Source organism: Sitophilus oryzae, unplaced genomic scaffold (assembly GCF_002938485.1).
Source record: "Sitophilus oryzae breed Bouriz unplaced genomic scaffold, Soryzae_2.0 scaffold_575_pilon_pilon, whole genome shotgun sequence".
NCBI classification, from domain to species: Eukaryota; Metazoa; Arthropoda; class Insecta; order Coleoptera; family Curculionidae; genus Sitophilus; species Sitophilus oryzae.
Window position 1 is genome coordinate 484,516 of NW_022147168.1, and position 24,357 is coordinate 508,872.

At 31.2% G+C, this 24,357-nt stretch overlaps 1 protein-coding gene across 2 annotated transcripts in view; it reads left to right on the top strand.

Annotated features, from left to right (window-relative positions):
* Positions 1–3,685: 3,685 nt before the first annotated feature.
* LOC115887425 overlaps positions 3,686–24,357 on the top strand; it is a 300,519-nt gene continuing 279,847 nt past the window's right edge. The window contains exon 1 of one of the 2 annotated variants that reach the window (XM_030906842.1): positions 3,686–3,815. In XM_030906842.1, the coding sequence (XP_030762702.1) occupies positions 3,798–3,815 (18 nt within the window). In that variant the 5' untranslated portion in view covers positions 3,686–3,797. Of the gene's footprint in view, positions 3,816–7,421; positions 7,532–24,357 lie in introns of those variants that run through there. The other variant, XM_030906843.1, reaches the window with a different exon arrangement.

Sequence of the window (24,357 nt, forward strand, 5' to 3'; positions counted from 1 at the left end):
TCGAAGGGGATTATAACAAAATATCAAGTGTGCTACATTTTTGGAAAGGTAATTTTAAATTCTTTTCAGTTAATTAAAAATATAGAGGGTGTCTCAAATAAAAAATCATTTTTTCTGTTGATAACTCTTAAATTATTAATTTTAAAATAATTATACTTAAACCATTAAATTCTACGTAAAAAGGTGCTTTGAAAATGTTTTCATAGAAATACAAAATTTTCCATAGCAAAAAAGTTACGCGATTTGTTAAAAATGCACGTTTTTGAAAAACACCCCGTAACTTCGAAACAGTAACAGATATTGATGTGCGGTTTTCACCATCATGTTTTTCATGAAAATTGAGCTCCAGAAACCGATATTAGTTTTCGTCTATCTCCTATAGAAAAGGGTGTTTCCATTTAAAAGCGTCGAATTTGACCCACCCTGTACAGCAATATCTCGCTAATTATTGGTTTGATTCAATGTTATTTATATACACGGTGAGTCTTAAATAAGTGCAAATATTTGCATGGCTGGTAGAACTCGATAAAATAAACATGTTTTCTCTTTACCATTTTTCAAATAAATCCAAAATAACCGAGTTATTTTGATTTAAAAATTAAAATTATATATTTTTTGCTTATATTTTGAGAATCGCTATTTTTTTCTGGGTTTTCTTTTTTTATAAATTTAATTTACTACCTTGTTGCCATAACATCAAGATATTATGTTTTTTAACTAAAGTTAAAAACATTTCCAAAACATTTTAAAAAAATTTCCAAATTTTCAAAATTTATTTTTCGCAAAAAAACCTCATAAATGGGGTCGAAATATACCACCCGTAAAAATATTTGCACTTATTTAAGATTTACCCCGTATATGAAACTACCAACTACCCCTAATACTACCAATGAATTACCCCACTTGTTTTTTGTTATGAAATACCATGTATATTTATTAAAGATATAGACATTAAAACATTAAGCTGGCGACTAAAATGGTATAATATACACAAATACATTAAATATTCCTGTTCTTATAATTCTTGGTCTCTCTATAAGTGGATACTTGACACTTAACCCAATTTATAAACAAATAAATCATTATACATAGTGCGACAATACAGTTAAAAAATAATTTTTATTTTTAAGTCTTTTGGGTACTTAAAAAGTAAACTACACAACTATAACCAACAACCAAGTCCAAAGAATCATGTTTTTTAACAAAATTTTGTCCATAGGCTTGTTAATTTAATATGTATACACAAATGTGTGTCATTAGTTAGCTTGAACTATGAACTATTATACCTTATGATCGAATAAAAATGGCGTCAGCGATGGCTATGAAATGAAGATCGCTGTCATTTTATATGTAAATTTATATGGGAAATATCATCGATCGTCATTTCCCAGCCAACTGGACGCCGTTCTTTTTTTCGATCATACGGTAATATGAGAGATAGAGCAGTAGAGTAGAGAGTAGAGGTAGTGTCTTATCCATTTTTGGTAATTTGGCTAAAAATATCTATACGTACTCTAGTATTGGCCACTCTGCACAATATTCAGTATAATTTTTATGGCAGAATTCATTCTATACTGTATTCTGAATAATCCACAAGTTAAAATTGTCCATTTTGTAAACTTATCGATAGAAGGAATTTTGATACTCAACCTCTCATATATATAAACTGAGTATATATAGTCTGTCCAACGAGCCAGGAAAAAAAATATGACAGAAAATAAATTTATCTGTGACTTAAAAATGACAAAAACAACATTGTGTTAATTATGTATTTAGTATATGATTTAATAATATAATATGATTTAATAATTTGAATAAGATACTTATACACAAATTATTTGGAACATTACTTTTTGAAATTCTACAGGGTGCCTCCAAAAAACTATATATCAAAGAGTCACAGATGAGATTTTTTAATGAAAAACTGCACATGAATAAGTCATGTAGAACTGTAGTATTAGGTGATTTTGGGATATTGTTATAACATTAAAGCCAATTTTTTTATTTCATTATCAAGTTTTTAACTAAATTATAATGTAATCTGTATAGCATTCTATACGTTAAAGTATACAGGGTGAGTCTTAAATAAGAGTAAATATTTTTAAGGGTAGTATATTTCGACTCCAGAAACACGTTTATGAAGTTCTCTTTGGGAAAAAAATAAAAAATTGGAATTTTTTGAAAAGTTTTATTTAAAAAAATAATAAATTCATCATATACAAAAAATATATTTTTTTTTAATTTACAAAGTAAAATATCTCGGTTATTTCGGACTTATTTGAAAAACTGTAAAGAGAAAACATGTGTCTTTTGTTGAGATCTACTAGCCCAAAAAATATTTGGACTAACAAAGGATTAAAAATAGATGGACAATATCTTAACCATCTAAGATTTGCTGATGACATACTCCTAATTGCCAATAGTCCTGAAGCCATGATGAACACAAGCCTAAATTAATGAAGTAAATACAGCCAGCAATAAAGAGGAAAAATGAATTTAGCAAAAACTAAAGTAATGTAAAACGAACTAGTGGAAAAAAAGACATTCTAATAAACACAATACAGGAAATAAGAGAAGAATACATATTTGGGACAACTAATACACAGCTCACGATCTCTACTACCAGAAATCAACAGAAGAATTATGTTAACATGGAGTACTTACGGAAGAAACTCAATCATACTCAAATCTAAAATGCCACTCTATCTAAAGAAGAAAACATTCGACCAATTCATGCGACCTATGCATGCGAAACCTGGACACTTAAAACGGACATCATATAAGGAAACTGCAGGTCGCATAACGTTCAATGGAACGAAATATGCTGGGAATAACCATTATAGAGACCGTAAAAGAATAGAGTGGATACAACAAAAGACCCCGGTAATTTATGTCATCCACAGTCAAATCCCACAAATGGCAATGGGCAGGACACCTGGCGAGAAGAACAGACAATAGATGGACCACAAAAATTGCAGCATGGTAACCACGATGAATTAAGAGACCTAGAAGAAGACCGAACCTGAGATGGGACCACGATATTAGGAAATTAGCAACGACAATTTGGGCTCGCATAGCCAAAATAGGCAAGAATGGGCCCAACTACAAAGAGAGTATGTGAGGGAAGCTACACCATAATTGGAAATGGTTGAATAAGCTGAAAATGATGATGATGATGATGAAGACTCATCCTGTATAGGATGCTATGTTTAAAAAAATCATTCCATTGATACATAAATTTTTTTGGCGACATCCTGTAGACCTCTAAATAATTTTAAAACGTATTAGTCCAAATAAGCCTTCATACGCTCCAAAAATTTCAGCTAAATTCAAATACCTACTTAGTCGTTTTCCTTGGAGTCTATGTCGATTGAGAAAATAATAAACTATTTATAAAATTTGATAATAATTACTTAAGGGAATTTATTTTGTTTAATAAATATAGATCTGCTACACCACTGAAGACCGGTCTGAATCTTAATTATAAAAAAAACTAATTTTTTGGGCACAAAAATATCCATGGTTTTTTGCGATTTATCTTTTAGATAAATGCTACTACTTTGATATATTTGGCATAGTTTAAGATTGACCTTGTAAAACGATAGTTGGTGTGCTAAATTTTTGGGGGTGGAAAATCTGGAAAATCAGACCTGCAAGCTGCGCAAACGCTCAGTTGGAAGGCTTCGGACCACAATTTTCTTCGTTGGGCTGTTGTATTGATCGGACGAAATGTGTATGAAGTGTTGAGTGGAAAGTGGAAGGAAAACATCCAGAATTTGTGAAAATTCAAATCAAACATGTCAACTGCTACTAAGGTAAGTTGTTTTTATATTGACATAATTAGTTGGAAAAAGGAATTGCGTTTAGTAAATATACCGGACGCCATATATGACATATTGTTTTGCTGCAAAAACAATGGATTATGTTTTTGAAGAATCGAAGTTAAAAAAATTCTATAGCAAAAAAAAATTGAAATGTGTCTTGTTGAATATAGTTTTATGCAGGCTGTCGTGAATATTTGCGTTACCCTTTTTACATGTCGACGTTATGTGTAGGAATGTACAATAACTTGTCATATGTAATTGATTTATGAAAATGATCTATACTATAAAAATAATTCCTTTTAAACTATTTTAAAGCCCACTTATTTTTCCAGTCATAAGTATTTGACATTTATTAAAGTGAATCATTTTATTATTGGAAAGAACAGTCTGGGACAAGCCAAATGGAGGAAAGTCAGTCTGGCTGAAAATTTGCGGATGCAAAAATTTGACAGATTTTTGAAATCCGTAACCCTTATTTTCCCATGAAAATTTGCCACATAATAAATAAGACTATAATTTCATAGAAAATACATGTCTGGCCAGACTCACAAATCAGATCGTATATTTCGTATTTTTAGATGCGAAAATTTTTGACACTGCAATTTCGTGATTTTCAATACAGCAAAATCGAGAAACTTTACTCTTAATTTCAAAAATGGTTCTAGATCCAAACACATTCACATAATGAGAAGTTTAGAACAAGTCACGTTACTAGATTTTTTTATTGCTATAACTCAAAAACTAAGGGAGATACAAAATAAAGTCAAGAGATCGATTTTGTAGAGAATTAAATTTTCTACAATAAATAATATTTTGCATTTATTAATACAACTTTCTTATATCTCTGATGATTATAAAGTTATTGGCGAATGATTTTTTTTTGATGACAAAAATAAGGGCAATGGTTTTAATAATTTTTTACTCAATTTTTCACCTGCCAGACATATTACCCTATCTCACAGATTAGCCAGACTATTTTTTTTTCTTAACTGCACAACATCTCTCACTAATAGAACTGTTTATATCGCTGGAATAAAAGTCCAGTATATTATTTGTACTTTATAACGCATTTTTCACCCCTACATATCGGCAGTTGTAGTAAATTCACCAGAATTTACTACAAAACTTTTGATTTTTAAATAGCACCCTCGGTATATTTCTACTTTATTCGATAGAAAATGACACTCTGAGTAGAGTGACGTATCATATGTCAACTTTTGACATTTTTTGTTTAAAAAAATATTACGTATTTTAAATTTAACTCTAGAGTACCATGGCTGTGTTAAAAACACTAATTTTTAATCAAGGAGCCTTGGAAAAATATATTGGATCGTCTAATGCTTTTCGTGTCTTTTCCTGGCAGGTTAACTTGGTATTTCGAGTCAAATTGTCGTCATGAACCGCATGTTACAATTTCAAATAAACCATATGCGAAAATGTCAAAAATTGACATAATATAAAATACAGGATCACTTTTTTGTATGGAAACGGTCGATTATTAGGTAAAATATAGGAGGTACTGCAAAAAGTTAAATACAAAAGTTATAGGATTTTTAAAAATATTGGCGAGTAATAAATTTAAGTATACAGGGTGGGCGATAAAGTCGTGGCACATAAAAGTTTCTTTTTTTTAAATAGAACCCCCTGTATATTACTGCATATTTCAATTCTAAGCAAAAATCGAAATACACACAATGTACCTCAAACCAACCGTTTCCGAGTTATTGGAACCTTTTTAAAATATCACTTAAACAATTTGATTTAACTAATTTCGATATGTTTAGTTTCATTTAAGGATGCCATTCTGCCGAAACGGTGATATTTGATAATATTTGACATTAGTTCTCAAGTTAACATTTATCTATACTAATATATAAAATCCTTAAGTGACTGACATACTCATTAATCACGATCCTGCTCAAACCACTCAACGTAAGAAGCTCAATTTTGGCATACAGGTTGATTCTAGGGTGTAGAGGTTCGATAAGAAGGGATTTTTCGAAATTCCAGTTTCAAGAGGGTGAAACCACCCCTCAAATATTACAATATTTTTTTATTTAAAAAACGGTCAAGTTTCCGAAAAAACGCTTAAACACGTATATTTTATTTTGTTTTTTTACATATTTCAAGATTTTTTAATAATGTATACAGGGTGTTTTAAAAAATCTGGTCATTGATTAATCACGATCCTGCTTAAACTGCTTGACGTTTAAAGCTGATTTTTGGCAAACGGATTGACTGTGGGGTTCGATAAGGAGGGGTTTCTCGAATCTCAAATTCCAAGAGGTTGAAACGCCCCCTCAAATATTACAATATTTGTTATTTAAAAAACGGTTAGTCTTTCGGGAAAACGCTTGGACAAGCATAATTTATTTGTTTTTTTTACATATTTTAATTTTTTTTTTAAAATCATACGGGGTGTTCCAAAAAGTTGGGTAATTTCTTAACCACGATTCTGCTTAAACGGCTTGACGTTAAAAGCTTATTTTTGGCAAACGGATTTTTCGAAAGTCAAATTCCAACGAGATGAAACTACCCCTCAAATATTACTAAGTTATATAATAATATCGCCATATATTTTTTTCTCATGCTGACATAAATGTGAGAAAATTTTATCCAGTTTGTATGTTAATGGAAATTCTTGCTTTGCTTTATCATCACCATTACAAATGATTAATTCGACGCGAACGAAGTCGCTGGTACACGCTAGTAGATGTATAAAATGAGGTTATATCAAGTCTGGAAATTACAGAATTTTCGTTGACATTTAAATTCTTCAATTTATGTACATTGTGTATTACGATTATTGCTTAAAATTCAAGGAAGAAGTGAAATGTGCAATAATATACAGGGGGTTTCCTTTAAAAAAAATAAAGTTTAACTTTATGACCGATCTTGCATACTTAAATATACTAGTAGCTAATAGGCATTTAAAACCCTTAGTTAAAACCCCATTACAACAATATCATAGTTCCGGCATCATTAAATGAAATTGAACATATCGAAATTAATTAAATCAAATTGTTTAAGTGATATAAAATTCAATAACTCGGAAACGGTTGGTTTGAGGTACATTGTGTGTATTTCGATTTTTGCGTGGAATTGAAAGAGAAAATGAAATATGCAATAATATACAGGGGGTTCTATTTAAAAAAATGAAACTTTGATGTGACACGACTTTATGATCAACCCCGTATACATAAATTTATTACTCGCCAATAGACATTTAAAAACCCTTTAATTTTTGTATTTAACTTTTTGCTATACCTCCTATATTTTACCTAATAATCGACCGTTTCCATACATAATAGGGACCCTGTAGAATTTGGGTGATACAGATACTATTTAGCTAATAACGTAAAACATAACACCAACTAACCATCTTTAATTAACAAAAATTGTCTCCGACTGAATTACCGTCGCATCAGCGAGCAGCAAGCAATACGCAGGTGAAGGCTGCTAAAATAGTAGGCTTTTCGTAACACACTGACAGACCAAGCGAAATAAACTTTTTAACGTAAACAAACTCAGTTTAAATGTGATCGTGTTCGCTAATGTTTTGTAATATTCGGCTTTCGGCAGGTTTTCCCATTTTCCTATTTTCCCGCGATTCCCAACGAAAATTTTCGAAAATAGTGCGTGTCAGACATATCAGGTTCACATTTTTTTGGATTATTACCTTTAATTTGGATAAATAGCGTGTCCCAGTAAGTTAAATTTATATAATCAAAATATTTAACGATTTTTATAATAAGTACAAACATATATTTTATAAGTTTATTTTAAGTATATTTATTGTATATGTATGTTATTGTAATTAATTAACGGAAGAACGGATTTTGTGTATGTTAATTATGCATGTTGAAAACGGTAAATGTTAAAAATGCATCTACGTAATTGTTTGGAAAAAATTTAAGCCATTTAAATTATTTCCCAATTTCTTACAAAACGACATTTAAAAATAAATGTATTTTTCAACATTTTGATCTGATGGTTTTCTGGGGACCATTTATTGGAGAAAAATTAAGTATTTTTATTATCCATTTACTATATTAATATGTCGTCATAATTTATAAATAAATTTATTTGTCATTAAAAGTATATTTTTTTTATATTGAATACCGGGTGAGTCTCAAAAATGGCTCACCCCTATAACTTTTTTTATTTTTTTAGATAAAAAAAAGATATTTGGTATGTTAGTATATGACATAAATTAGAATTGATTGACGTATTCAATTGTTTTTGGTCTCTTCCTGTTTCACCGGAAACGACTACAACTTTTGATTTTTAAACGGCACCCCCGGTATATTTCTACTTTATTCGATAGAAAATGACACTCTGAATAGAGAAAGAAAGTTGACATATCATATGTCAACTTTTGACATTTTCGCTTAAAACAAATCGTATTTTAAATTTCAATCTAGAGTGCCATGGCGGTGTTAAGAACATCACTAAGTTTTAAGCAAGGAGCCTTGGAAAAATAGTTTTGATCATCTAATGTTTTTCGTGTCTTGTTTAGGCCGGTTAAAACATGCCCAAGTCGTATTTTTAGGCATATGTCGCAATTTTTTCAAATGGAATAAGGGTGCCTCATTAGCGTTTTTGAAAAAAAAACATTTTTTACGAATAATTTATTGGTACCACACACTTGGTATTTCGAGTCAAATTGTCGTTATGAACCGCATGTTACAATTTCAATTAAATGTCATTCTATTCATTATGTCATTCTATTCAGAGTGTCGTTTTCTATAAATAATAAAGTAGAAATATACCGGGTGCCATTTAAAAATCAAAAGTTATACTCATTTCCGGTTAAAGAGGAAGTGACCAAAAACAATTGAATGTTTCAATCAAATGTCATATACTAACTTACCAAATTTTGTTATTTTTTTATCTGAAAAAATAAAAAAGTTATAGAAGTGAGCCACTTTTGAAACGCACCCGGTATACTTTATTTTATTGTATTTATATGTCTATTAGCAGTGGCGTCTCCTGCATTTTAAAAGAGGTTGGGCACAGCCTCGACAAGAAAAAAATCTACTATTTTTAGTACATAAAGAATATCCTTCCTATCCTATATTTATTCATGTTATAAATAAAGTCATTTTTTATCATAAGTGTAACGTAAATATATCAAAATGCACTGAATTATATACTTTTCTTAACTTTTATCTTGGCGGTTGGGTGGGCACATGCTACTGTGCCTTTTAGTACCAGTCGCCACTGTATATCAATATGTATATATGTTAAACTGATATATATATAAAAAATACTTAAATATAGGCTAGTAGATACTTTATCATTACAACTCAAATAATTAAAAATAACCGTGTAATTATTTGTTTATTGATAAGATATTTCCTTTTTTGACTGCATCCTTTATTTTATTAATACTATATGGATAAGTCTCGGGATAAATATTCTCAATAGTCATTCATCGTGATTTTTGTTAAAAAATATTATAAAACTTGAGGATTATATCATTTCGATATTAAGACTAAAAAATTTAAATTTTCTATGGATTATTTATGTATATCTTATTAAAATTTTAAACAAATATTTATTTAAAAACATTTTATAACTGAAATAACCTTCGCGTTTTTTTTGTAATGTGAAATTCTGAATAGTTGATTGTACACAAAAAATAATTTAAATTTTCCGTATGTAATCAATAAATTATGAACTTCGTGTTTTTTAACAGGTTTATTTTACAACTCTACTTTGTTACACTTGCAAATATGTATAGATTATAAGGAAAAAAATATTCCGAAATCAAAGTCAGACACTTTAATTCACATCCTATACATATAACCCAAAGCTTTCTATTGTCTATTGTACAACTACAGAGGAAAAACGTACTAATTTCGTTTGTCTATGTAATCAATACTGTGTGTGTGGTCTAGATTGAGATTATATTGCCTAATATCAGTTGGTATTTAAAATTTAAAGGGTTAACCATTTTACTGTACAATCTATTATTACCATCATGTTATTTTTTGTTCACATATCAGTAGGATAAAATCAAAAAACCGGTATATGTTGTTATTTTGTGTATTTATGTTGTCGAAATGAAGGGGCATTTGGAGATGTACAGAATTCTGACTAGGGTTTTCGGAACAGCAGCTGATTTTCGGAACCGGGAATTTCGGTACTTTCAGTACTAACTAATTTTTGTTCAATATATATGATGGTGCCGTTCATCAATTAGAAAGCAAGGGATCCTTTTCCAAACTAAAATCGATAAAAAATGTGATTTTCAATGAAAATTGACATGAACACAAATAATATGAATACAAGTAAAGAAAAAAACATTCAATTAAAAATCCAAATGCCTATAACAACAACAACAACAAACAACGCTTTATTGTACAAAAAGCCAAAACAGCTTCATCGACAAAGCACTCACTAACAACAAAATCACAAAAAAATACAAACAACAAAAAATACACAATACAAATAATACAATTCAAAAAAATTTAAAATTACAAAAAGAATATACATGAACAATTTTAGAACAGTACGCAGTAAATAGAGTTATAAAATATTAAATACTTGACCTTTGACCAGTGTGTGAGATGATCAAAATTTTAAAATTCAAAATTGTTCATAATTATACATCAACAAAAAAGTCGTTTACCGCATATAGGGCTCTCTCCAGTAGGTATGATTTTAGAGCTTTGCGAAATGCGGGATAGAATGAAAGCGACTTGATCTTCAAAGGCAGATGATTGAACATTTTTTTGGCATTGTACAGTATTGAACCTTTAACTAGTTCTGAGCTCGGGGTTGGCAGATAAAGATCGTGCTCTGCATTCCTAAGTGGATAGTTATGAGATATAAAACATAACATAAATATAACTACAACTTAACAAGTATAGCTAGAGACGTGAGAAATGCTATGAATGCTGTGCATGCTATGAATAAAATGCGACCGGTGGTGCTATCCCCAAGTCTCAACTGTAATGCATTTAGCAACATTATACTCAATAATAAAGTAACATATTTAAAGTTCAATAATTGCTAATAAACATTATAGGAACTTCAGAAGTAAGAACAACAATATAGCAATACTATTTATTCAGAAGAGTTTGATTTCGACCGCTAGAAAATACCAATGGCCTTTCGTATGTATTAAAAATATTTTTTGTAGTTATTGTGACCGAGTCCTCAAAGTACCGAAAGAACCGGGAATTCTCGGTGCTTTCTGTACCAGGATATTCAGATTCTGAAACCTAGTGGTGACCAATACAGACCATTGGTAATTACGAAAATTACCGAAAATTTGATGTTAGAAGTTAGAAATTTCCTAAACCTTCTAGATCTCAGATACCCTGTGTCAAGAACATAAAATCTAAAAAGTCTTCTTCTTTACATTCTTCATTTAAATATTAAAGTTTAATTAAAATAGCTAATAAATGATACATAAAATTTAAAAACCATATATTTTATATTGGTTTATGCATTTTTCAATGCTTGATTGACAGTTGTTCACAGTTTTTTTTTAAATATGTATTTCATTTAAGGAATCTCTATAATACCTAATCGTTACTTACCTTTGTGACGTTGTTCATTACGGCTCTTCTGTTATTAACTTCACGGAAACAAATACTTAACTCGAATATACCTATTTAAACAAAATTGTAATTTTTGTAACAAAACACCAAAAAGAACAACTTAGAATACAAAAGTCAACTAAGTAATTCAAGAATACTTTAAATATATTTTTAATAGATACCTACGTTTATTTAATTGTTGACGATAAATTATGACGGATTCATATGGTATAAAACATACGTCACCATTAAGGTCATATTAAATAGCATAGAGTATTATAAATACGCAATAGTTTTTTTCTTTTGGTAATTGTTTTAAGTGTATTAGATATTTTTTTTATTAAAATTTGTGCATTACAAATAAAGCGGAAAATTTTGTACTTTTATCTAATAAAATCTTGATTTATATCTAATTCTATTTTTGTAGACAATCTTCTGTCTACTGTCTATGATAATTAAAGTAACAGCGCTTTTAGATGGAGCGTCCGGGCGGATGTTTTTTCAATATAGCTCATCCGGACGGAGCATACGCGACCCATGTGAAATCGTTCATATAAAATCATGGTTCTTGCTCGAAGTCCCGGACGGTCTGTCGCGGACACTCCGCTCCATCTGAAAACGCTGTAATAAGTAACATAATATAATCCATATCCACTAACTAGACATATATTTTAAATATTCTTTAAGTAGTACTAGTGATTCTAGTTTACGTTGTCAAAAAATAGAATATAACTGAAGATGCTTTAGTGTATACTATACAACTATACAGTATAATATAATAATCATAGTTTGTAGTTGGGACCCCTTGTTGTTTATTGTTGTCTATGCGGGCCCAACTTATCGCTGCTAATTTCTTAATATTATGGTCCCATCTCAGGTTGGGTCTTCTTCTAGGTCTCTTAATTCCTCTTGAGTACAATGCTGTAATTTTTGTGGTCCATCATTGTCCGTCCTTCCTGCCCGGTGTCCTGCCCATTGCCACTTGAGGGTTATGACTCAGTGGATGACATCTATTACCTGGGTCTTTTGTCGTATCCACTCTATTCTTTTACGGTCCCTCTTAGTTATTCCCAGCATATTCCGTTCCATTGAGATTGATTCCTTATGATGTCCGTTTTAAGTGTCCAGGTTTCGTATGCATACATAGGTCATCACTGTTAAAGTGGCATTCTAGATTTGAATATGATTAAGTTTTTTCCATAAGTACTCCATGCTAACTTAATTCTTCTGTTGATTTCTGGATTTTCTGGTAGTAGAGATCCCGAACTGTGTATTAGTTGTCCTAGAATATGTATTCTTCTACTGTTTCCAGTGTTATGTTATTTATTGGAATATCTTTTCTGACCACTAATTCGTTGTACATTGCTTTAGTTTTTGTCAAGTTCATTTTGAGATCCACTTTATTGCTGGCTGTATTTAGTTCGTTAATTTGTGCTTGTAGTTGATCAGGGCTATTGGCAATTACGACTGTTATCTTAGATGGTTGAGATAGTCTTCATCTATTTTTAATCTTTTGTTGGTTCAGTCCAGTTAACGGAAGATTTTTTCTAGTGTTGCTGTAAACAGGTTTGGGGATATCGCGTTTCCCTGATGTCGCGTTGTCCTGCTTTGCCAGTTGGGAACTCTGGGGTTGTTTTATATATCACGACTGTTGCTTTCCTTTCTTATACAGGGTGTCCCAGAAATAAGTGCAAATATTTTAAGGGGTAGTAGATCTCGATAAAAGAAACATATTTTCTCTTTATCGTTTTTCAAATAAGTCCAAAATAATGGAGTTATTTTACTTTGAAAATTTCCAAAAAAAAATATTTTTTGCTAAAATTTTGAGAACCACTGGATCTTTTCTGGATTTTCTTCTTGTAAATTTAATCTAATATCTATGTTGCCATATTATCAAGAAATTGTGTTTTTTAACTAAAAACTAAAAAAATTTCCAAAATAATTTTTATAAAATTTCGAATTTTCAAATTTTTTTTTCTCGAAAAAAACCTCATAGGCATGTTTCTGGGGTTGAACTATACTACCAGTTAAAATATTTGCACTTATTTCTGGGACAGCCAGTATATTGGCGAGAGTTTCTATAGTATAAGGCCTGGCAATATCTTGTTTCGCTAGGACTTCTATGATTGCCTTATGATATATGGAGTCGAAAGCCTTCTCAAAGTCTATAAAGGCTAGTGGAAGTTCGTATTCTTTTGTTCGGCTGATAGTTTCTCTTAGTGTATGTATGTGATCAATCGTGCTGATGCTGAAGCCGCTTCTAAAGCCTGCTTGTTCTCGTGGTTGTGCAGCGTCTAGCGTGGTTTGTATTCTGTTATTATTTTTGTGAATATTTTTTATGGATTATTAATCTCTATATATGTATGGTATTAACAGTCTAATTTTAGTTTAAAATATTAGTAGATATCTTGAGAATATGTAAGTAATAAAGCGGGGACTTGATTAAATCTCTTATCTTAATTATTTTTATCTAATATATAAATACAAATATTCTTGATTTATGATTAGCTTTGTACACGTTTAAAAAAGTTACAGTATACTAGTATTTTATCTGATAAACGCTCATGTCTTTCGACACTTGAATATACATTTTATACTTATTGAGAAACAGTTTTGTGTATCATACCATCATACTAACTTATCTTAACCATATACTTCATGTATCCTATATGAATAAGAATTACATGTGTGTACCTTGTTTTAGTTAATATTTGCTTATTATGTTGGCTTTGTTTATCTTCGAATTTTCGCCTTTACACAATCCGGAATTTCTAAATATGTTAATTTAGCCATACGAGGCTCAATACACTATTGTTTGTTTTTCTTTACTAAATAGTCCCCCTTTCTGTCATATTAATATTGAAATTTACTTGCTAATCACTTGCTGAACTAGCAAATGTTGCTTAAGATAATATCTAATTAATATATGAAGTATTTATTATCTTATTTTATTCTCTCATTTTATTCTACTTATGAATACTGAAACAATTTCGGACTTTCGTGGTCTTTATTTATTTTAGCTTGTACAACGTTTCGGATCTTTGGTATCGGTCAGAGAAATTAATTGTAAACTGTAAAATCTACCTATAATTTTAGTGGTGGAAAATTGCAGTCATGAATTCCACACAGAAATGAATAAAAAAAAATAAATAAATAATATATAACATATTAAATAATCTGTCCCAAGTCTGTCCAACAACAAAATCGTGACAGTGATAGGTGTGTCATTTTAATTTCAAAGTAGTTTATTTTACAAAGAAATAAGTTGGTACAAATGGAATGCAAAGCTGGAAATTAATATACAGGATGTCCCAGAAATAAGTGCATGTATTTTAATTGGTAGTATAGTTCAACCAGTAGAAACACGCCTATGAGGTTTTTTCGCAAAAAAAATTTTGAAAGAAAAAAATAATTTCGGGATAATATGGCAACATCGGTAGTAGATTAAATTTACAAGAAAGAAATTCCAGAAAAGATCCAGTGGTTCTCAAAATTTTAGAAAAAAATCATTTTTTTTTGGAAATTTTCAAAGTAAAACAACTCCGTTATTTTGGACTTATTTGAAAAACGATAAAAAGAAAATGTTTCTTTTATCGAGATCTACCATCCTAAAATACTTGCAGTTATTTCTGGGCCACCCTGTATATATTTTTTTAAATTATACGGTCAAATTATTACTTCAAAATAGTTCAAAATATTATGAAAAAAAAACTGTAAAAACTGAAAAAGTTTAATCGAGTTTTTTTTATTAAAAAAAATATTTTAGAGTGTGTGATAATACAAAACACCAGATAAAAAAACATATAAAAAAGAAACAGTTCGTATTTACAACTTCAAGAAACTTCCTGAGCATTTATTATTATACAGGGTGAGTGTTAAATAAGTACAAATATTTTTAGGTACAATATATCTCGACCCAAGAAACACGATTATGAGTTTTTTTTCGCGAAAATTTTGTTTGGGAAATTTGGAGGTAGTAATAATCATAGGTAGTAGATTAAATTTACAAGAAAAAAAAAACAAATAAGATCTAGTGGTTTTCAAAATTTAAGCAAAAAATCATTTTTTATGTTAACAGTACCATGCATTCTGAATGTTGGTTTTGATATAGTACTAGTATGCTTTTATTAATCCAATCAGTTATTTTGTTTATGCCATTAGACATGCAGTAAAAAAAACTGTGCATAAAAATTTCAGTATGATGTAAAAGTATTGTAAGTTTATCTCGTAAGTTTTGGGGTATGTTAATATTATGTACCATTACGATAAAAAAAGTAGTACAACAAAATATGATTTAATCTAGTCTATAATAAAATAAAAAAATCTAGAAAAATTGCCCATTTTTAAAAGGTAGGTAAATTTTTATACTTTTATTTCGCCACGTATACCTACCAATTATTACCAAATTCATGGTAACGCCTAAAAAGTTAGGTGGCATTAGTATTGTTCGACGATATCCACTTCTCGATGTCTTTATAGACCAGGTCTATCCGAGACTACTAATTCTTGTACTACTTTTTTTTATCGCAATTGTACATCAGTGCAAATATTGTTATATAAATATGGAGGGTTTTTAGAAGTTAGGACAGGAGTGGTACAAGCAAAGGAAATGTAAGAATCGTCTGCTTTCCATTCATAACCAGTTATATTCATTATAGGTATGATTAAGATGTTGATACTTTCGAATACAAAAAAACAATCTCAAGCATGAATTTTGCAATTTTTAAATGCGTCCAGCATCATGCAGTCAAACAAGGGCCATATAATACGTCACAATAATTCACATAGTTCGAAAGATTAAGTGATTTGCAAATTATTGTTAATATTTCTATACAGGGTAAATCTTAAATAAGTGCAAATATTTTCAGGGGTGGTATATTTCGACCCCAGGAACATTTCTATGAGTTTTTCTTCGCAAAAAAAGATTTTTAAATTTCCCTGTATATTTTTCGAAAACTTTTTAGAACTGCCTGTTCACTGCAAATTTTCCCACGGTATAATTTCTTAATATCTGATAGTTACGGCTTTCCTCCATGGTAACGGCACGAAAAGGGACGTAAATACAGAAAAAATCCGGTGGCACTCAAAATTAAAAAAAAAAGTTTTTTTTTAATTTTCAAACTTAAATTACTCGGTTATTTTGGACTTATCTGCAAAATGGTAAAGAGAAAATATGTTTCTTTTATCGAGATCTACCAGCCCTGAAAATAATTGCACTTATTTAAGACTCACCCTGTATAAAAAATAACGGTAAGATTTATTTTTCTTATTAACATATAGGTTCGATTCTACTTTGTTTTGTAGCTACAGGGGGTTAAAATCTTCGTCGTTTTTCGATTTATTATTAGGGATTGACAAGACAAGAATTCTTGTCTTGATAAGCAATTTCTTGTCTTGTCTTGAAATATTTTCAAGAATTAAAAAAAAATCTTGTCTTGACCATTCTTAATTGAATCTGGTTCAGAATACCTACCACTTCAGACACCTGGACGTAGAAGTTTAATTAGTGACTTTGACAGTAGTGACGGTGATAATACTACTACAGATAAAAACAGTCAAAACAATAATGAATAAAGGTACTCTACTTCAGTGGCGTACAATAAAATGTATTTTTTTTATTTTAAAAGTTTTACGTTAATTCAAAAAGTCTGTATGCCACTGACAAGACAATCTTGACTTGAAATCAAGACAAGATCAAGAAGTTGTCAAGAAAATTACGACCCCTATTTATTATAGTTTTTTTCCAACTACTTTTAGCGATTCGAATGAAATTTTGAGGGTAAAAGTCACTATAAATGCGACATATTTTAATGCTAAAAAAGTGTCGACATATTCACCAGGGACGTGCATATGGGTTATCACTGGAATATTTTTCTAAAAAAAATATGTGCGCCACTGACTCTTTCCTTTTGTTGGCAAAATTGCGTAGACCGTTAAATGTTGATTAAAAGTTGTCTCTAACTATCATCGTATCTATAAAATTTCAGTGTTATAAATTTTAATAAAATTTAGTAATATATTACATAAATAAATAATTTATTAATTTCATTTTTGTTTTAATTTGATTAATTGTCATTAATAAAATTGTGTTTATCTCATCAAGGAGATCGAAATGGACAAAATATCGAGATAAAACTTTTAATCGGCATAATGGCCTACAGACTTTTGCTAATAAGAGGAAAAAAAGTCAGTGGCGCACATGTTTTTTTAGAAAAATATTCCAGTGAAAAACATAAGGATTGGGATATCATGTGGTATCCAAAAAACTATCCGCATCTTTAGATATGGATCAATTATCCAATAAGACGTGAACTGATTGTCAAAACGGTTGGATGGCCGTTCACGTGCTGCTGTTATTATACTCTTTCAGAGCTACCGAGAATGGTCGCGTCAAAAATTGTCTTGTTAAAGAATAAACAAATATAATTCCTGTGGTATATGTAGAATGTTTAGGAGGGGAGTTAATCACCGCGACCTTATAGATCTATTGTGTACTCCCCTTTCTGGAGTTATAACGAGTTATAACTCATCTTACAGTCACAGGGCTTATATCAAAAGCCAGTATGTGAGACGGCTCCACAGAGGCCAGCTCTCCATCCTCGACATCAACCGTACCAAAGTTCATGGCACGAATGGTCGTCGTCTCGGCACACTCAGTGATAAGGTGTTTTGGTGATTCCCCATTTTCCCCACGGAATCTGCATTCGCCGTTGTTTCTCAGCTTCATCTATTGAGGTGTTCGTTGAGGAGAGAGTGTCCTGTTAGAAACCCCATTACAATCCGAAGATTGTTTTTAGTTAAATCAAGGAAAACCTTGATTTATCTCAGTTGTAAGTTCTGAGGAACTTTTTCGAGTGTCTTAGACCGTTGGAGGAGACCCATTCCAAGTTACGGATGGAGTCTTCCAGATTCTTCAATTGTGTGCGCTTTCAGTTGGGTCCCGTTTGGAAAACAGAATGGTTCTGGTCTAGTTAGTGGGGAGTGTTCGCTCCTTATCTAGCTATATCATTTGCTTTTTCATTGCCTTCTATCCCTTGGTAAGCAGGCACCCAGAGTAGGAGGACTTTATTTTCTTTACCTAATTTGTTGAGCTTCTCTAGGCATTCTTTGACCAACTTTGAATTGATGGTTACTGAGTTGATCGCGTTTAGTGCTGCTTGATTATCGGATAGGATGGCAATTTCCTGTTTTCGATAGTTCCTATCTAAGTTAACTGTACGCATCTTTCGATAGCGTAAATTTCTGCCTGAAGGATACTGGGGTAGGTACCCATTGGTTCGGAGTATTTAGTTTTTGGCCTAAATACTCCTATCCCTGTCTCTCCTATGGTATATACTCGTAATACAGTTAGTAAACAGAATGTAGATGTAGTTTTATGAATTTTTAATGTATAAATTAGGTGCTTGTGAGTGGAGATTTTTAGCAAGGAGAGAATCTCTAGAGCCGAATTGGCAAGACTCTGACTTGCAAATTCGTGATTTTTCTAATTCCAATAGTTTTTTTAAACACTTTGGCTCCAATTTGAGATAGGATTTGTAAGATTTATGTGACTACTAATATTACTTATACATTTGACATATTAGCACCTAATTAAATACTCATATAAACTCTTTGCCCTATTGAAGAAACTATAAACTATTTGCCCTATTCAAGAAAATACCGCTTTTCCACATATCAATTTGTTTGAAATATAGCGTATTAATAAATATAAATAGCAGTGCCGTTTTCATTCGTTCTAGTTAATCGGTAGATGAAAAGAAAAATTATCCGACTTTTCCCTTAATGCAGCGGCTTGTGTTTATCGTACAGTTAGTAGGTTGTTACCGGTATGAAAATGCCCGCTTGTAACCATTATTTGACACAGTTATGCCCGTGATAGGAATTGTTATTAGCGACGACGATAGGAAAAAACGCACGGCAAATTAGTAGTCGTCGCGTAGATATGAACTTTTGCCGCTAAAGGTTCATTCACATCAACATAGTGTTTGCGCGAAAATATAGTCGCGTGTAATGGCCGTATATGCGTTTTAGTCGTCGAGTCAAGTTATACGTGCTTAACACTTAAATACAAACTATAATCTATTCAGTGATGAAACTATAATCGATTATGGACTAGTACATTTATATAGAGTTTGTTAACTACTGGCTCCACTATTACCACTAATATTCATCATCATCATCATCATCATTTTCAGCTTATTCAACCATTCCCAATTATGGTGTAGCCTCCCTCACATACTTAGATACTCTCTTTGTAATTGGCCCATTTTTGTTTATTGTTGGCAATGCGGGCCCAAGTTATCCCTGCTAATTTCTTAATAACATGGTCACATCTCAGGTTTGGTCTTCATCTTGGTCTCTTAATTCCTCGTGGGTACTATGCTGTAATTTTTATGGTCCATCTGTGGTCCGTCCTTCTGGCCAGGTGTCCTGTCCATTGCCACTTGAGGGATTTGATTTTGTTGATGACATCTATTACCTGGGTCTTTTGTCGTTCTATTCTTTTACGGTCTTTCTTGGATATTTCCAGCATATTTCGTTCCATTCAACATTGTGCGACCGGTAGTTTTCTTATAATGTCTGCTTTAAGAGTCCAAGTTTCGCATGCACTGGTAGTACACATTGGGTGAATGTTTTCTTCTTTAGATAAAGTGGCATCCTAGATTCCAATATGATTGAGTTTCTTCCATAAGTACTCCATGCTTAATTCTTCTGTTAATTTCTGGTAGTAGAGATCCCGAGCTGTGTATTAGTGGTCCCAAATATATATATATATTCTTCTACTATTTCCAGTGTTGTGTTATTTATTAGACCACTAATATTACCACAAGAAATACACTAATAAGGCCTTATTGGTATCAAGTCAAACCAAACCAAAAGAAAATTATTGCAGTTAGGTGATTCAATTTCAATTTTCTGTTGTTAACTACCATAAGATCGACAAAAAACGGCGTCAAAGACGGCTGGGATATGGCAATCGATGATAATTTTGGCGAGACCAGGCCCTAGACGTCATTTATTTAGCCCGTACTCTTCTTTATTTTTTAATGGCGCTTACTGCCAATGGGCCTTAAGAAGGTTGTAATTTATTTTTATATTGAATAAACACTATTTTTAAAAGGTGTAGTTTAAAATTTGAGAATAAATAATTTCTTGGAAATAGATTTGTGTTTGAAAACGTCCTATTCTTATTTAATCTTTCTATAGTTAGTGTAATTTTTGACAAGTTTTACGTATCAATTTTTGGTAAATAACGTATAGTGATAGACCTCGCCAAAATTATCATCGATTGTCATTCCCCAGCTGTCTTGACGCCGTTTTTTTTCGATCGTATAGTATTTATCTACTAATCACACTGTGACTGTTTCTAATTTTCCAAATTTCAATACCGTTTTAGAGGAAATAAAAAAAACATGAAAATATAGTTGAATTCTGAAGTTCTAAAAATCAAAACGCGTTTCTGTGGTAACATAATTTCGTTTTAATTCTTTGATAGATTCTTATTGATAGAATTTTACTTAGCGTCATATTTTGTTGCTGTTTTAAAATGTTAAAGAAGCACAAAATTTATTTCGTTTAATGCTACGGAAAAGGTGATAATAGTTATCGCAAAATGTGATACTTTAACAACAGCCAAAAATATGATGTTAATCTAAATGATTAAAAATAACCATCTATCAAAGAATGAAAAAGAAATTATTTTGCCATAGAAACGCCACATGATTTATAGGACTTAAAAAAATTCAATGATATTGTCATCTTTTTTTTATTTTCTCTAAAACGGTATGGAAATTTGGAAAAGTATAAATGGGATTAACTATTTTAGAGCAAGCAAGAATTTTTATAAAAAATGATTTTTTTATGTCAATAATAAAAAGTTTTTTCTCTTGTAAAAACAATCCGGGGACATACTGTGTAAGAGTAACTTGTATTACTATAATTATGATTTATGTCACTTCAATTTATCATATTTTATAGGACGTTATAATGGATAATTAAATTATCTGACGGAATTAAATTCCTGAGTGTAAAGTCGGTCATTGCATTTTAAGACAGTGTAACTGAAATCCTTGTTACACTGTAAAAAATTTCTCTCTGCAGCTATTTTTCCTATTTTAGTCAAATAAAGTAATTTTAATATATATTTAGTTAATAAATTTATGACATAATTATTCGACTTGTTTCTATTTAAAATAAAACATTGCATTATAACTTATTTTTTTACAACTTTCAATAATTATTTATTGTATGATGATTAAAAATTATTATACTATTTGAATATAGAATAAGATTTTTTTAAATATACTGCTGTAATTTACTGATTATAGTTGGGAGTTGGAACCTTTGGTTTACAAGAGCAAAATATAACAATAAACTTTTAAACAATGTTTCAGTGTTTAAAATAAAGTGTTTTAGTGTATTGTGGTTAATGAGTGTTTTATTTTACTGTAATTTACTGCACGAATTATTATAAAATTTATTTATATTAAATAAACTGGTAGAGTATATTTTCTACTTTTTCTACTTATTTTAAAAACACTGAATATGTTGCCAACAATAAAGTTAGCTCCTCATTATACATAAATTGATACTGTCTGTTGTGTTCAATGTTAATGTTAATGTATGCGTAATGGGTACATATTTAATGAAGTTTACGATGTTTTTCATATTAATGTTAATCGGGGAAATATTTTGCATAATTCATATAGGTACGCAGCTTAAAGTCTACAACAAACTTAAGCAGGCTCTGATGTTAATATCGTTTTTACCAGAAAAGTAAGTTAAATGATATATTAATTAAAAAACTTTAAAAAGTTTATTAATCTAATTTTGCACTAATTAATAATCTGATTTTTTAATAGCTCGACGCATTTAAATGCCTTGATTTAAATAGTTATTTAAATCTGGTATTAATCCAGTAATTTTTTACTAATGATCTAAATTAAAGAAACAGATACAGATACATCAAAATGTCAATAATTGCAAGCAACATATGAATAATATAATAAAACAATCAATACATACAGGGAAATTAAAACAACTTTCGTTGCACGTCATCAATGACACCATGCGTCATCTTATGGAGTTTGCTGGTGGTCGTATTATGATGTGCAACAAAAGTTATTTTAATTTCCCTATATTTTCAGTGTATAGAGTTTAGGCCTACTAATTTCTTTATATTATGTAGAGCTCACTATGCGCTGACTTTCGAGTGGTTCATCGTTCGTCTCGTAGTCTTGTACTTACCTGGGGGATGGGTTTTTGACGCGCCAATGCGTCGATGCGCTGCGTTGTGCGGTGGTTCGGCGGAATGTCGGTTTTTGGGCGAACCATCAAATAAATTAGGATAATAAAATCAAATATATCAGTTTAATAAATATATATTCGTTTTTAAATCATATGTGAAGTATTAAAGTACGCGCACATTGACCAGAGCCGCATTCGCCGCACTCGCCGCACGCGCCTCACGAATCGCACTTTTTTTTCTTGTCGCGCGCACTGAGCCATACCTAACCGCATTATTCGCTATTTTGTTTCTTTTTGCCCTTACTACACCCGTATTTGCCAATCGAATTTCTAATTTCTAATCAGTCGCTTTCGGAGTCCTGTCTGCGGTGATAAGCGTATTTTTTTTAATATTTTTCGACAATAAATGACAACGAACAAGAAATAATTATGAGCTCCTTGCTAATAGAAGAAGAAGAAATCACGAGAAAGAATCGAAAGTTATAGGTTCACAATATTGGCAAAAATCCACATTATTTCCATATTTAATTGAGGATGAACTAAAAATTTTTCAATATTTTAATATGAGCCATGAAAAATTTACGAACTTTCTTAACACATTGAATTTCTAATCTCCTCTTCGGCTACCTACGCTACGTAGAGTGGAAGGAATTGCGTGTGACGTCAGCAGCACTAGCCGCATTTACCGAAAATCATTCTGGCCCAACAATGCTGGCCGCATTTTCGTCGATGCGATTCGTGCGGCTCTGGCTAGTGTGCGCGCCTTCATTGGAAGTAACGCAAACAATATTTTTCTTCGGTCGATGCGGCGCGTGCGGCTCTGGTCATTGTGCGCGTACCTTTAAGGTACCGAAGGCGTAAGGGCCGAAGAGGAGATTAGAAATTCAATATGTTAAGAAAGTTCGTAAATTTTTCATGGCTCATATTGAAATATTGAAAAATTTTTAGTTCATCCTCAATTAAATATGGAAATAATGTGGATTTTTGCCAATATTGTGAATCTATAACTTTCGATTCTTTCTCGTGATTTCTTCTTCTTCTATTAGCAAGGAGCTCATAATTATTTCTTATTCGTTGTCATTTATTGTCGAGAAATATTAAAAAATCACGCTTATCACCGCAGACAGAACTCCGGAAGCGACTGATGTGAAATTCGATTGGCAAATACGGGTGTAGTAGGGGCAAAAAGAAACAAAATAGCGAATAATGCGGCGCGTTCGGTACGGCTCAGTGTGCGCGCCAAGAAAAAAAAGTGCGATTCGTGCGGCGCGTGCCGCGAGTGCGGCGAATGCGACTCTGGCCAATGTGCGCGTACCTTTAGTGACCATTTGCAGACTATAATAACTTAGTTCAAAATTCAATTTTCTACATAAATTGCACTCATATTAAAATTGTAGAATTTTACCATCGAAATTTAATATCAATAATTCGTTGCATGGGGCTATTCTATTATACTACAGAATTGATTTTCGTGTAGGAAATTCAGTACTTAGCCTCGTACTTAGTCCTGAATTTGTATGACGAAGAAATTCAGTATTGTTTTTAACAACAAAGCACGACAATAATATAAAATGAATATTCTTTTGGTGTGACAAGCGATGTCGGTACAATCGACAATCGAATTTTAACTGTTCACTGATATACTTTAAAATAACCTGCGTGTTTCCTTTTGACGTGTGCGTTCAATTTTCTCAATAATTTGTTGTAGTATATAAACTCAGAGTAAATATTTT